The 15,618-nt window shown below is 49.7% G+C and overlaps 1 protein-coding gene across 2 annotated transcripts in view; it reads right to left on the bottom strand.

Moving 5' to 3' along the window:
• Nucleotides 1-306: 306 nt before the first annotated feature.
• Nucleotides 307-15,618, bottom strand: part of SMOX (spermine oxidase) — a 38,630-nt gene continuing 23,318 nt past the window's right edge. The window contains exons 2-8 of one of the 2 annotated variants that reach the window (XM_041733418.1): nt 13,163-13,396; nt 9,297-9,523; nt 4,954-5,127; nt 4,033-4,792; nt 3,151-3,311; nt 1,219-1,308; nt 307-756 (exon numbers count right to left, since the gene is read on the bottom strand). In XM_041733418.1, coding sequence (XP_041589352.1) covers nt 619-756; nt 1,219-1,308; nt 3,151-3,311; nt 4,033-4,792; nt 4,954-5,127; nt 9,297-9,523; nt 13,163-13,370 — 1,758 coding nt within the window. In that variant the 5' untranslated portion in view covers nt 13,371-13,396 and the 3' untranslated portion in view covers nt 307-618. The remainder of the gene's footprint in view (nt 757-1,218; nt 1,309-3,150; nt 3,312-4,032; nt 4,793-4,953; nt 5,128-9,296; nt 9,524-13,162; nt 13,397-15,618) is intronic. The other variant, XM_041733419.1, reaches the window with a different exon arrangement.

The following is a 15,618-nucleotide window of genomic DNA, read 5'->3' as shown; positions in this document are numbered from 1 at the left end:
TCTGAGAAGTCCAGCAAAGTTGGCCAGTGGGCAAACAACAGGCCCATCCTGAAGGAGCTGAGCTGAGCAGTGAGGCGCCCTGATCCCTGAGGGGTCTCGCCAGCAGGAAGGCAAACAACCACAAGCAGATTGAGGTGAGGAGGTACTCCTTCCAGTAAAGGCAGATACCTTACCTTCTGGGGGCACAGCCAGGTCACAGCCCTCCCATCATCCCCTCATTCAAAAAGGATGTGCTAAAAAATACTAGAGACACACATACACACAAAGAGGCTGAGGTAAATGGAAGAGAGAAGCTGAGGAGCAGGAGAAGGGCAAGCCTCTTTTATTATCCCAAAATGCAAAGTATTGAAGGCACTTACAATAACAAGGCAGGAGGGGGTTGGGGATCAGAGCACAGAGGTAAATCATCGGGTCCCCTCCCTGGTCACCACCCGGCATGGAGAAGAGGAAAAGCTACAGGACCAGATCTGAAGCCAGTCGGGGTGTCTACCTCTACAAAAAGTACAAATCCATTCTACAGAAGATTAGAAAATGAGGAGCACACAGCAGCAAGGGGCAGGGCTGGCAGTCACAAGTTAGTGGCTCTGTAAGGAACACACTCGGCAGTGAAGAGGGCCCTCAGGTCCCCTGCTGGAAGAGGTCCCGGTACATCTCGATGAGACGGGCAGCCTCGCGCTGGCCAGAGAGCAGAGCACCATGGGTGGTGGAGTAGTACTTGCGGTGAGTGGCCTCACCCGAGAACAGCACCTGCATGGGCTGGGCCAGGGGACGGGGAAGTGAGGGTCGAGGAGCAAGAAAGGCTAGGAGGCTACCTGTCTGCCCCCAGGAACCGCCCCCCCCCCCCCCCATCCATACTACAAGTCAGAGAGCAAGCATCTGAGATGCAGGTATTGCTGCTTCCACAGGATGAGGACTTGCCCATCCCACCTGGCCACCTTCCCCTGTTTCTTCCCCAGACATCCAGGCCTCAGTTCTTTCTGCTCCGAGGCTGTCAGGAGTCCTGGTTCTGCAGTCCTGGAGGCTCACTGTGCCTCTTACTAGTGAACTCAGGGCAAGTGGCTTAACCTCCCTAGACCTTGATTTTGTCATCTGCAAAACAGGTTTATACCACCTACTTCTGAGGATGGTTGCAAGGGTTAATTGAAATAGTGTATCTAAAGTACTTAGAACCTGGAAGAACATAAGCACTCAATAAAGTTAGGCGGTAATTTAACAAACCTTTATGGAGCCCCTATTAGAGTCCAGGGACTGTTCTGGGCACTTGGAAGATAAAAGGTGACCGGGCTGCTGCTTTGAGGAGTTTCCTTGCTGGTGGGGAAGCCAGACACGAAACCCAATTACTAAAAGGTGCCACGTGTGACATGACGGGTGTTTGGGCAAGGTGCTGAGAGCCCAGAAAAGAGGCCCACAGTAAGGGGGGTTGCACAAAGTTTCCCAGAGGACAAGACCATCAGGCTGCTTCTCAGAAGATGCTCGGTAAACAAATAAGCAAATGACATTTCAGAAAGAAGGAAAAACGGGGGCAAAAATGCACTAGAGCAAGGGACAGTGAGAATTTTGGTATAGCCAGGGCTCAACCTTAAGAAAGCAAGCTCTCTAGGTGGGATCCAGGTGAAGTACGAGTGCCTGCATCCCAAGCTTGAGTTCAGGCTTTTATCTCACTATATCTCAAACTGAATGTGCAAAGGCACCAACCGAGGACCCTGGGAGAATGTAGTTTTTAATTCAGCAGGTCTAGGGAGTGCTGTGAGTCTGCATTTTGAAAGCACTCTCACTTGATGCTGGTGCTGCTGGTCCACAGACCACTTACTTTGAGTAGGGAAGCTTTAACCCACCAACAAGGAGGCTGCAGAGGCAGTTAAGCTGTAGGAGGGCGGGGTGGGTGGGGTGCATATTGTGGCAGAAGGCAAGTTGCCTACTCCCACATCCATTCTCCTCTTTCTCCTAGTAACAAAGCCCTGATTTTTAACTGGGTCCATTGTCATCCAGAATAAAAATGATACTTCCCAAACCCTTTAGCAGCTGCTATAGACAGGTGACTAAGTTCTGGCCAATCAGCTTCAAGTGCACTGTTGTTTAGAGGCAGACTCAGCCCCGAGGGGTTCCCCTCTTCTGTCCCTCTACCTGTCACAGACTTGAGAGTGGCAACCTTACAGCCCTCTAGAACCACAGAGTGGCCCTGAAGATGGAGCTGGGTGCCCATGATACAGGGTCCTGACATCTACCTGGGATTTCCCTTTGTATGATAGAAGGAAACTGTCTGGTTTAAGCACCAGTTACTTTCCTGTTGTGTTGCTTTGTGCTGTAGGCACTAGTCCTAACCAATGCAGGTGACAAGTGAAGGTTTGGTTTTCAGGAAGGTGGCTGTAGCAACAGGAAGGGCCTCTTCCTCTCTCCTGCTGAGCATCTCCAGGGCATGCACAACACATGCTGGAAATCTTCTTCACCAATTACACCAAAGAATCGTCTTAAATATAATTCTGTTGGGGTTCTAACATTGATTGTATGTGTAGGCTTGGTGGGGGAAACTCAAAATCCACTTTATAAGAACAGAAATATATACAACGTTTCTCTCAGATTTATTATTTTTCTCTATTATTTATTATAGACTTGATATAATTTGGGGGAGGGTGAGTATTTTTTATTTTATTTTCTGAAACATATTAGGGGGAAAAAGTAAATAAAACATATTGGGGAAACTTACTTCTTATTGAATCACTGCTGTCCAACAGAACTTTCCATGATGATAGAAATGTTCTCACACCGCAGCCACTAGGCACATGTGACTATCAAATTTGAAATGTGGCCAGTGCAACCAAGGAACTAAATATTTAATATATTAATTTCAATTTTAATTAGTTAATTTCAATTAAATGTGGTTAATGGCTACCATATAGGACAGCAGAGCATGAAATGGCTCAGCTCTTACAACCTCAATAAAGCGTTTAACATCTCAATTTGATCCCATCTTTTCTTCCAGATGTTAAGTGCACGTCTTTCTTTTCTCCTTCAACACAGAAGTTACTCCATCCATCTCAGCTTGGCACCCCTCCGTGAGCACCGCCCGCCCTCTCCCAGGCCAACCAAACCCGCATACAAAACCCCTGCCCCCAGCCCCACAGGCCCTCCTCACCCTGCACCCATGCTCACCGCCATCTTGGAGCTCTCAGTGTATGGCAGAGGCTTGGCCAGCTTCTCTACGTCTGCCCCACTGGAGCCCACCTGCGTGTACGAATAGGAGCCTCGGAAGTATGGGTTGCTGCCCCAGGCTGAGCGCAGGATTCGCCGCGGTTTTGGAATGTTGGGGTTCCCTGTTGGGGAAGAGCCAAGAGGAAGGAAGATAAGAAATGGCTGCACACAGAAGACACCACTGAGCAGGCAACCACCAGTCCACCAAGGCCAGGCCCCTGCGGGGAGGCAGGGTAGACGCGGGAGGAGGGAGCAAGGCTGGGGCTCTAGCTATTTAGCTCAAAGTGCCTCCTTGTGGAACCAACCGATACCCTGCTATCCCGACAAAACAGCTCATCACTTAGGGACCCTAATTTTCCTACAGGAAAAAATATTCCAGCTCATCATGTTTCCTCTTCCCATTTCAGGGGCTCTCACCAAGCTTTTCTGGGACAATGGATGAAAAGTGTTCAACTAAAAGAATCAGACAATGAAATGCAAATCCATCTCAGAGCAGGACAGTATGAGTAGGAAATGGGCAATCTGAGGTTTGGGGGTGATACCTGAGCTTTTTTTTTTACCATCACCCCTTAGAAGAAACACAGTGCCCATGGTTCTGCATGTTTCAAGTTCCAAGGCAGATAGTGGGGAGGAGCCTGCCATCTATGAGCCCAGCCCTGCACCCCTTTAGGCAGCTCTCCCAGTAGGCATGCCCCTCAGCTCAGTGGCACAGTCTGGGGCTGCGGAGAGATCCAGCAGGTGCAGGAGATGCAGAGGATGGAGCAGAGGATGGGACAGGACCAGGGGCTGGGGGGTGGACCAGGGCTGGGAGGCCAGTGCAGGCCCAAGGCACGGGGAACATACCTGTGAACTGCCGCAGCATCTCTGTGCAGATCTCAGCCACCGCCTCGTCATCGCACTTCTCCATGACAAGGGCCTCCTCCCCGCAGATCCAGCCGCTCAGCACGTGGCCATAGCGCTCAGGTGGGTAGAGCACGTCAAAGCCACAGATCTTGCGGTACCAGAGCTCAGGTGGGTAGGTGAGGGTGCGGCTCTCCGCCTCGTCCTCCCACACAAACTGTAGGCTGTTGCACTCGGGGCCCCAGAAGGGCTCCTCAAATTCCAGAAAGATCTTGTCAGTGGTGCCGATGCCCAGGCGGTGGATGGCAGCCACCTTCTCAGCAGGCAGGCCTGGCCGGAAGAAGCTGGTGTACTGCCTCTTGAGCACACCCAGCGACACGGTCACGATCACATGGTCCGCCGGGATCACCTCACAGTCCTCACACTCCACCAGCACTGGCCACTGCTTGTCCTCATCCCGCCCATCCCCCCGGGGCTCCTCTCCCCCCTGGTCGCCCTCCCCAGCGTCATGATTGTGGTCACCTTCGCCTCGGGGCTCAATCTCAGGGCCCCGGGGGCGGGCCGAGGCCTGGTCCCAGTGCACACAGCGGACAGGTTTCCCCAGCTGGATGACATGGGTGGGGATGCCCTCAGCCAGCAGCTCCACAACCCGCATGAAGCCGGAAGGGATGATATGGTGGGCCCCGGGGATCTCGGTCCACTCCCCAAAGGCGCTCAGGGACACCTCGTCCATGCTGTGTGAGCTACTCTCACAGCTCTCCACCTGTGGGAAGAGCCAGAGAGGAGCTGGGTGACCACCAGGGCCTGGCCGGGGTCAAACAGGGCCTCAAAGCAGCACCACCCCCCTTGGACCCAGACTCCCCAGAATCCATCTTCCTCCCACTGGCACCCGTATTCAACAAAGCTCTGGGCAGACAAGGATACCTTGAGGTACTGTTGGATCATGGCGAGCTTCAAGCACTTGGTGGCCTCCGGGTCCTCAGGGTCATCCCTGATGCGGTTGCGCACCTCCTCCCGGGTGAACACCCCCACGCTGTTCTGACTCTCAGCATTAACAGGTTTACCATGCCGGAAGAACTCCTGGGTCAAGTTATAGACCTGCCAGAGAGATCCCAGGAGACTGGAAACACACTCCCTCGCCCCACCTCCATCTCAGGCCAAAGAACCCCAACTCAAAAGTCCACACCTTCCAGGTGTCCCCAGATAGGCTGAGCCCACAGCTCCTCTTCCTTGGTGAGTCAGTGTGGCACTTAGTGCTGCACTCAGGCTGTACCAACAGGGCCAACGTTCAGGCTGGCAAGCTGCCCTGGGTAGCCAGCCTCCTTGCTTCCAGGACTGCCCTCTAGGACCTTCCTGGGTCTGTGAGGGAGGAAGGGAGCCCTGGAGGCTCACTTGCTGGGCCCTTGCTGAAAATAAAGTGGAATATTTGGTACCTAGTGGGAGAGGAACCGTGTGGCCACGCAGACCAACCACTAGAGAACCCAGGTCTGCATGCATTTCTTTTTTCTCAGAACCACATACCCAAATCCTTTCCCTGCCACTCCTGCCCGAGCCTTTCTGCTTCACCCTCTCCCAGGAGGCCAGTGTCTGGGGGGGAAAGGGAGCAGAAGGAGCCCTGAAATCTGAGCTCCCAGGAGATCCTCCCAGGCTCTGCACACGAAGTGCCCCTTTTACTTCAGAACCCAGACTTATGTAAGCAAGATGGCCATGTTGGGGCAAGATGTGTGGCAGGAGGGAAGCCCCAGTGTGCCGAGGAATGAAAATACATTTCACAGGCATATTCTGGCAAGAACTTCAACCCACACCTTATCAACAGAGCAACAAACAGGCCCTTGGAGCACAGTCCTGCTGCCTCTCCTGCCTGCGGGGTGCATAACTCCCACCAAACATTGGGCTGGTCTCCCTGAGGAAAGTGTAAGTGAGCCTTGGTTCAGGCATGGCATCCCCAAAGGGCAAGCTCTGAGCCCCAACATTCACTCAACAAACATGTACTAGGCTGTGCCAAACACAGATTATAATGGTGAGCAAGATGGACATTCCCCTGCCCTCACTCAAATGGTTTCTACATGATGCTCTGTGACAGGGAAGAACACAAGGGTTGTGAGATCAGCCCAGATGACCTCGGACAGGTGGCAGTGAGAGAGAGAGGAAAAGATGAGGGAGAGGAGAGAGAATGCAAGTGGCTCAGTCTTGTAGAAGTGGACAGCGAGGAAAGAGAAAGTTACAAGAGATAACTTTGAAAAGACAGGCAGGGGGTGGAGTAGGAGAGATTAAGAGTCATGTCAAGAACTCTGCACCCTGGTATCACTGAAGGGTTGTGAGCATGAGCGCACACCCACTCTCCCTCCCAGTACACTGACAGATGTGGGCTCTTTGGCCAAACTCTGTGACTAGTGCCAATTTGTGTGACTTCCCCTCCTAAAGTGAGTTTGAACTTGGTCAGCCCACGTTCATGGCAATGATGTCTGCCCTGTACCCCAGCCCTGGTATAGGCCCTGGGGCTGCACAGTAGAGGAAGGAAGGTGACATTGCCCATCCCTCACCATTCCACTCAAGGGAAAAGCCTCTACATGAGATAGAAATATGAATTAAACATGTCTCTGAGTATATAATATAAAGAAGAAAAGGAGTTAAATTGTTTGCTTTTCCTCCCTACAGTCACAAGATGCTGGGCATTTGGCCTTAACTGGAGTCCTCAGCAAATTCCTCATCCGGCAACTAACTGCCAAGGAGTCAGGCTTTCAGCTTGCCTCCTCCTCCCTGGGTTTTTTCCTTTGGTGATAAGCAACATGGTAGCCACTCTTCAGCTCATGTTGACTAAAAGCTGGAATGTACAGCTGGGAGTGATAAATTTAGTCTATCTACATGATTCTTTGTGTCAAAAACCAACCGGGTCAGCCTTAACTGAACATGGCTTTGTCATATAACTAGTCTCCTGTCCCGGATTAAATTACATCTTCCCAATGTGACCAAAGGAAATGGTACAAGCCTGTGACAACTAATACTTACCCCAATTTTCATTAAGCGCTTTTCATCAGGATCTCATTTAATCCTCACAACACTCTGAAGTAGATTTAACTATGTCCATTTTACAGGTGAGGAAAGAGTCAGAGAGCCTCAAGAACTTGCTCAAAATCATACAACTAATAAATGATAGAACTAGCATTTGAATCAAAGTAGTCTTGCTTCAAGGGACCAAGTTCTATATGATACTAGTGCACAAACTCATTTATTTGTTAACCAATATAATAGATTCAAATGAGCAGCCCTTCAAAATCATCACCTTCAAAGGAAGGCTGCATATTTATTATGAAGCCACCCTCAGGCAGGACTTCACATGCTTAGAGCATGCCTCTTCAGAATGGCCTCCAGCATTGGTTAAGGGCCACACAAGGAAATCTCTCTTTCCTCATGGCTAACACTTCCTCCTTCTGAACCAAAGTATCACGGCTCCAACTGATAACCCACCTTAACCATCCTACTCTCCACAGCTCACACTCCTAGCTTTCAAAAATCAAACCCACAAACAGACGCTGATGATGATCTACTTTTAAGCACATTTAAGAGAATGAGCAAGTCATAGACCCGGAAAGTCATTCTCAAGAGGCATCCATGCTTAAAGCACTCACAATGACCTGGAAATCAGGATGTGACTAATTCTCAGTAAGCCAGAAAGGTCTACTTTGAAGAATACTAGTCCTTATCTGCTCATTAGCAATTTGGTCTCTTTGTCCACGAGCGAGAACAAAAAATACCATGGGACTGCATGCAACATATCTTGTGGGTGCACACACAGAAGTCACTGTGTGCCTGCCCTCCACTGAGCAAGGACTATCCCCAAAGCAAGAGTCATTTCTCCTTTCCCATGCCGGAGTGACAGAAAACGTGCAACTGGTGCTTGTTGGCCAATTTACTGACCTGGAGTGAAGGATCATTACACTACAAATGACAAGCTATCAGAAGGCAGGACCTACATGCTACCTTGCTCTTTAAGTGCAGTTCACAGCACCACTGAAAGATACTAAAAGCGTGAACATTTTTTTAAAAATCTGAATTAGGGGCTCCTGGGTGGCTCAGTGGTTGAGCATCAGCCTTCAGCTCAGGTCATGATCCCAAGGTCCTGGGATCAAGTCCCACATCAGGCTCCTTGCAAGGAGCCTTCTTCTCCCTTTGCCTATGTCTCTGCCTCTCACTCTGTGTCTGTCATGAATAAACAAATAAAATCTTTAAAAAAAAATTTTAAACCTGAATTAGACAAAGATGTGTGCCATTGCCACTTCTATCCAACACTGTACTGGAGACACTAGCCAGTGCAATATGGCAAGAAAAGAAATAGGTTGTCTCAGGCTGTGCTGTCCAAAAGAGTAGATACTAAACACCGGTAGCAATTTAAAATTAATTAAATACTTAGTTCCTCAGTATTAGTAGCTACATTTCAAGAGCTCAAGACTCACATGTAGCTAATGATTACCCTACTGGATAATATGGGTCTAAAGCATCTCCATTATTATAGAAAGTTCTACTGCACAATGCAGGTCTGAGGATTAGAAAGAAACAAACAAAATTATCATTTTTTGTATAGTATTATATACACAAAATTCTAAAATATTATTAGAATATAAACTAATATGTTGACATAATATTAGCATTAAAATAATACTTTATCATGGTAACTAAAATTAATATATAATAATCAGTTATAGTTCTATATGCTGGAAAAATTAGAAAATAGAATTTAAAAAAAATCACCACTTACAAGAGTATCCAAAAGCAATAACAATAATCACCATTGAAGCACCTAGTAATAAATCTAACAAAATATTTTTTAAGATTTATTTATTTATTTGAGAGAGCAAGGGGAGGGGCAGAGGGAGAAGGAGAGAAATCTTTAAGCAGTCTCCCCACAGAATGCAGAGCCCAATGCAGCCGATCCCAGGATCTCAAGATCATGATCTGAGCTGAAATCAAGAGTCAGATGCTCAACCAACTGAACCACCCAGGCCCCCTCTAATAAAAGATGTTTAAGGCCTTTCTAAAGAAATATTTAATCATCTATATCAATGGTCTCTTACCTACTACTTCTCCACTCATAATCTCCATTCTGTCCTCAAATTGTCCTGATTTTCCAAATACAGGACCCACAGAGTGTGCAAAAACATGGCCAGAATCACAGAAGACCGCCACAGGTCACACAACTCCCCCCATTCTGCCAATGTGCTCCCTGCCTCACACAACTCATGTGCCCGGCTGCCTTGCTAACACCTCACCTCGTTGTATAAATCGCTGAATTCCTCAACCACGTCCTTGGGGATCCTGCGGCCACGGTTGGTGAGGTAGCAGGCCACGCCATTCTTGGAGTAGAGGCTGATGCGGCCCACGCTGCGCTCCCCATCAGTTGTCTCTTCCAGGAGGCCATTGGCTTCTGCTAGATGATAGATGGGATTCCCATGGGAGCCATGGATCCAGGTGGCTCCCAACTCAAAGGTGGCGTGTCCTGATGGTGACAACAATAGGCCCTTAGAGGGGCAGGGACTCCTTCAGAGAGGGCCAGAACACTACCTCACCCTTCTTCCTCCAAGAGGATCCTTTCACCCCCACAATAGGGCAGGAAGGGAGTCAGGTCCTTGTCTGGCAACCAATCAAAGTCTTCAGGGAAACGTTCCCAGTGGAAACTACATGTAGCACAATATGGGTTCTGCTTCACAGCTGAGATAACTGCCACCCTGAATAACTTTGCGATTGCCCCAGTTACTTCACTGGACTAGTTAGAAGGCTCTCTTTGTCCATCCTGTCTTTGTCTAACACAGCACCAGACACTGGACCCTCCTTCCTCATTGGTGACTCAGGAGATATTCTGTGGGCACCTGAGGATACAGTGGTCCCAGTAAGGGGAGTGAAGTTACCTGAAATACCCAGTAAGGAGACCCAGGAGGAGGGCCTCTGGCTCAAGGTCCTCATCTGACCTTACTCCAATTCCTCAACATCTCCAAGGGCCCCAGACTCTAAGCCCCGTCACAGACAGAAAGTGGCCCCCCTCCCAACTCAGTCTGGGGCAGAGAAGAGACAGTTAACATTCTAGTTTGGAATACTTCTCCCCAAGGACTCCCCAGGCAGTCTAAAATAGACTTCCAGAGAAGATTAATCTCTCTCATCCTAAGGCAGAAGAACATGACAGAACCCTGGAAGTCTGACTAGGGTAGGGGGCAACTCCTGGACCCAAGCTGAGACTGGACTAGGGCTGGGGCTGGTTCTACCACCCCATCCACAGTGAAAGTACCAGATGCTTTGAGGCATGCTAACTCTGTGCCTGGACCTCAGTTTCCTCTTCTGATGCTACAGGGACTGTGGCACACTGTCTCCTTCCTTGCCTAGCTCTCAAGGAAGTTGAAACAATGAAAGGAGAAGAGAGGAACATATTTTTTGCATTTTGTTTTGTTTTGGAGGACTGATTCAAGAAATCATGTGCAGTTAACTTTTTTGCCAAGATGATCATAATAATTCCTCCTATCCGTGTACACATGGCCCTTTGCAACGTGACCTTGCTAGTCTTCCCATCAAGAGGTGGGGTCTATTTCCCCATCCCCTTGAATCTGAGCTGGACTTGTGACTTGCTTTGATTAATAGAATGCAGTGATGTCTGTGACTTCAGAGCCAAGGCCTCAAGAGATATCATGGCTTCCACATTCCCTGTCTTAGAATGTGACCATGCTGGAGAGGCTTATCCTGCTGGAGATGTGTGGCTCAGCCAAATGCCAGTGGCAACCAGCAAATGGGTAAGGCTGTCTTAGACAAACCAATCCCAATCAAGCCACCAGATGACTGCAGCTGAATGGGAGATCCCAGGCAAGAACAACAAAAGAACCACCTAGATGAGTCTAGCCCAAATTCTTGACCCACAGAATTTAAGCAAATAACATGATGCTGTTTTAAGTTGCTACAATTGGGGGTGATTTGTTATGCAGCAATAGCTATCTGATACACCATAACAGACAACAGTATCACCCCTCACCACAGGAACTGGACATTCCTTTTTGTGTGTACCTTCCCTCTCCTGGGTTGTGTCTAATTAAACTACCAGTTACTAAAAATAGCCCTGTATATGCTATGTGCCAAACACACACAAGAGAAAAGGCAATCAACCTCATGCCACAGCCAGTGAGACAGAATTTCCCAGTGTCTATGAAGGAAGAGGCAGGAATGTGTATGTCTCTTTGTCCAGGAAAAGTGGGCAGACTGAAGGCACAAGAAAACGAAAAACCCAGTGCCCTATCTCCAGGCTTGGGGTTCCCCAAGGTATCTTGCCTGATTTGAGCTCCCAAGAGAAGAAGGGGACCAGGACTTGGTGAGGAGCATGGGTCCTCCCCAGGGCATGCCAGGGAGCTCCAAATTACACAGTCACTGGGTAGGAACATCCAAGCCTGGGGCACCCTTCCTGGCTCCACACGTGGCACAAGCAGGAATGAGGTGAGCAGCTTGAGGTCAGCAGCAAGGTCAGCATCCCACCGCTATTTGTGAGGCTCTGTGAGGACGCAGGGTGAGCAGGCCCCAATCTAAAGACCTCTTCTATCTGCCCCTCTGTGCTGTGATCCTTGACACCCCTGAATTGAAGGGCACCAGCGCCATCTCTTCATCTACCCCACAGCATTCCCGGAGCCTCTGGCCCTCGACACCTGCTCAACACCCCTGAGATTGACAGCTACCATCTCACACCGCAGCAGGTCCAGCTGCAGCCTGGGCTTTCAGCCCTGCATGACTACACACAACACATGCAAATTCGTCCTTCCCTGGGTATGCTCTCCCGGCTCCTGGCGGGGCCTGCCTCAATCTTCTTCACATATATCACTCTACACATACTGCCCCTTCCTTCTTCTGCTCACCCAACTCCCCCGATCACCAAGCTCCCCCAACTCAGGAAGGCTTCTGCCACCAATACATGGTGCATCCCCCTCAGTGTCCTGTAGCTCTGCACTTCCACCTCACTGCCTGTACCATGCACGGTAAGTCTCAGCTATCAGTGACCACCAAGACTGGGACATGAGTCCTCTTATCTTCTGCTTCTATGTCACACACTGAATGTCTTATCAAGACTCAAGAACCACAACTGGAGCTGCCCCTTCCCTAAGGCTCCCAGCCAGCCAATCAGATGTCGAGCAAAGAATCCCAGGGCTTCCCTCCTGGCTGTCCCCAGGTTTATGAGTGCCTTGGACGGCACTTTCATCCTCACTGCCAACACACACTCCTGTGTGTGCCAGCAGAAGACAGACGCAACCTCATATATGCCTTCCAGGAAATGCTCTAGAAGACTCGCAATGTATCAAAGTTTCTGAAAGAAAAAAGGGCCCCATATGTGTCCTCAGCGTCTGCTCATTCTAAGCCTGACCACCTATGTCCCAAAGTCAGTTTCCACATCCATCAAATGTGGGCACATAATGTCAGCGTGGCCTTGCTGCCCCATGTGGGAATAGACACTGATACAAAATCTCCTGGAGGGTCAACATAGCATGTGCTTTAGGCCATCATGCATGGTCCCTACCCACTCAGACTCTCAGTGGTCAGATCCCCTGGCTGGGAGACGCTGACCTCCAGCTACATTTCAGGCAAGTTCCCCACCCTTTAGGACCCCTGGTGAAATCTATCCCTGGTGAAATGGAGAGTCTTCATTACCTGCAACCTAGACAGAACCTCTTCCCAGACAAGCCTAAGATCTGCCCATCACCCACAAATCCCAACCACCTCTATTGCCCTGAGCCCCTAATTGTCCTAGGACTAGCTCTCAGTCACGATATACTAATTCACACTCAAGAGTTAATGACTAATAAAAACGTACAGAATTCCTCTTCTTGTGAAGTACAAACTGGTCCACCCACTGATAAGACAGTTTGGTCTGGGTCCTCTCCTTCCTAAACACTGTGATCTTAGGTCATGTTCTAAAAACAAAGGCCAGAGCCCCATCCCGCGCACCTCAGAGGGCTGCTCAAAGGGCAACGGAAGCTTCTGGTAATGCCCAGCCAGCATGTATGATGGAACATTTAATGCAGGGGGAAAACCAAAATAATGAGATTTCAGGCAGGGTCGAAGCACTGAAGGATAAAAGATGACCTTGGCTTAGGAGTCAGGGAGTGGAGGCACTTACCAAGTTTCACACTCTGCACACGGCCTCCGATGCAGCTGGAAGCCTCAAGCACAGTGACATCCGTGAAGCCCTGCTCCAGAAGTGCTTTGGCTGCAGCCAGGCCAGCCAAGCCAGCACCAATCACCACCACACGAGGCTGTCCCCTTCTCCGTAGGCCACAACTGAGAGGGTCATCCGCACTGTCGCCACTGGATTCACAACTTTGCATACCGTCCGCACTGGCCTCCTAGGAACCTGCAGGGGGCAGGGGTATCACAGCTTACCTGCTCTGCCTTCACTGCCCACCTGCCCTAAGGAACACTCATGAGCTCTGTCCTCAAAGGGGGAGAACTCGAGCCCTCCTGTTCCTCCTGAGACCTGGACCAGAGGAGCCATGTCCCAAGAACATGGCAGGGAGGAGAACAGAGGGAAGAAAAGAGGTAGGGAAGATACACTGTGAGCCCCCACGAGCAAGCAGGACTGCTGGAAGCCCACTCTAAGCCCCTGAAATCCATCAATCCCATCCCAAGCCTGCTAGGCACTGCCTCTTCCTCACACTTGTGACAAGAGCCAGTTAGGAATGACCAAAAAGGCCAAAGTCAGGAGAAACTGTTGACACCACTGACCCTGAACCAGCCTGCCCAAATACAGCTGCTGTGGTCCAGGTCACACCAACCCCAGATCCTCACACAGACCTTAGGATGCTCACATGGACCCCAGGATGCTCCCACAGACCTCAGGACTCTTGCATACACAGCACTGGAGCCTCTACTTTCCCTCCCTTGCGTGGTTCTTCCCTGGCACTCTCCTTTACCTCCTTCTCTCCTCCTCCTTCTCTCCTCTCCTTTCTGTTGTCTTTCACAGCCTGAAAGAAGTGGCAATTTGGTGGGCAGGACAAAGCCCTCCCCCCCCCGCCCCGAGAGAGTGCCACGAGGCTGGTATCGGACAAGCCTCTGCTATTCCGGGTAGGTCTCTGGTTGTTTTCTCCAGCCACCCAGCCCCTCAGTCACCGCAAAGCAGCAAGGAGCCCAGGAAACGGTGGACTGTGAGGACCCATGGCACCAGAGGCCAGACATCAAATTGACAGTTACACTAGCCAGCTTGTCCAGAGACGCCAGGCTAGAAAGCTGATGGCTGGGAGGCCAAGGGGGGTCCCTGAGTTACCCCAGTGCTGGGAGAGGCTACCCTTCTATTCCCAGAGTGACCACAAGGGTTTGAAGGTGTCTGTGGGCCATCCCAAGGAGCCACTCAGCTCTGATCCTGTCCCTATTCCCCCTCTGCCCCAAGCAACTTTGATTCCAATGGTCTTTGCTGAGGTTTCAGTGGCAGAAGCTCCAGACTCTAACAGCATTTAGGACCTAACAATAGAGGAAGAAGGGTGGGCGGAAGGTGGCTGCTGGGCGGTGGAGTGGACAGGGGGCATAAAAAACTGTCTCTCAGGGATCCCTGGGTGGCTCAGCAGTTTAGCGCCTGCCTTTGGCCCAGGACGCGATCCTGGGGTCCCAGGACTGAGTCCCACGTCGGTCTCCCTGAATGGAGCCTGCTTCTCCCTCCTCCTGTGTCTCTGCCTCTCTCTCTCTCTATGTCTATCATAAATAAATACATCTTTAAAAAAAAAAAAAACTGTCTCTCATACCTAATAAAGCTCAGCATAACCCTTCCAATGACATAGCAGTCACATCCCCAAGAATAAACCCAAAAGAAGCAGGGCAGAGTCCATCAAATTGACATGCTAAAGAATGTTCATAGCAGCTTTGTTTATAAAAGCAAAAAAAAAAAAAAAAAACCAGAAGCAGCCCAAAAGGTCCAGCCACAGACAGAAAAATGGACAAATAAATTGTGTTATGTGTAGCATTTTCATTCAAGGGAATATTCTTCAGCAAAAAAAAAAAGCATCAAATCATGGATACCCTTGGCCATTACATTGAACAAAAGAAGCCAGAGACAAAAGAGTACATATTGTATGACTCCACTTAGGTGAAGCTCATGAAAAGGTGAGGACAGAAGAGAGATTGGGAGGAAGGGAACCACTGAAAAAGGAATGACTGGAAAGAGTCAGGAGGTGGGACGCCTGGGTGGCTCAGTGGTTGAGCATCTGTCTTTGGCTTAGAGCCTAAAATTCCAGGGTCCTAGGATGGATCCCCTAATTGGGCTCTCCTTAGGGCACCTACTTTTCCCTCTGCCTATGTCTCTGCCTCTCTCTGTGTGTCTCATGAATGAATGAATGAATGAATGAATGAATGAATCTTTAAAAGAGAATAATGTCAAGAGGAAACTTTCTGGGGTGGAAGGAATATGCATCTCGATCTGACTGGTGGCCACACAGTGTACATTTAAACATCCACTGACTTGGACGTTTAGGATTTGTGCCATTTGTTATATGTATGTGTATACCTCGATCACGATTCGGATATCCCATTTCTGTCCCAAAACGGGGGCGGGGGGTAGAAAGCAAAGAAGCTCCCCCACGGACTTCC

The sequence above is a fragment of the Vulpes lagopus genome, chromosome 18 (genome assembly GCF_018345385.1).
Source record: "Vulpes lagopus strain Blue_001 chromosome 18, ASM1834538v1, whole genome shotgun sequence".
Taxonomy (NCBI): domain Eukaryota; kingdom Metazoa; phylum Chordata; class Mammalia; order Carnivora; family Canidae; genus Vulpes; species Vulpes lagopus.
The sequence above is the reverse complement of the archived record's forward strand: the minus strand, read 5'-3'. Positions and strand labels throughout refer to the sequence as shown.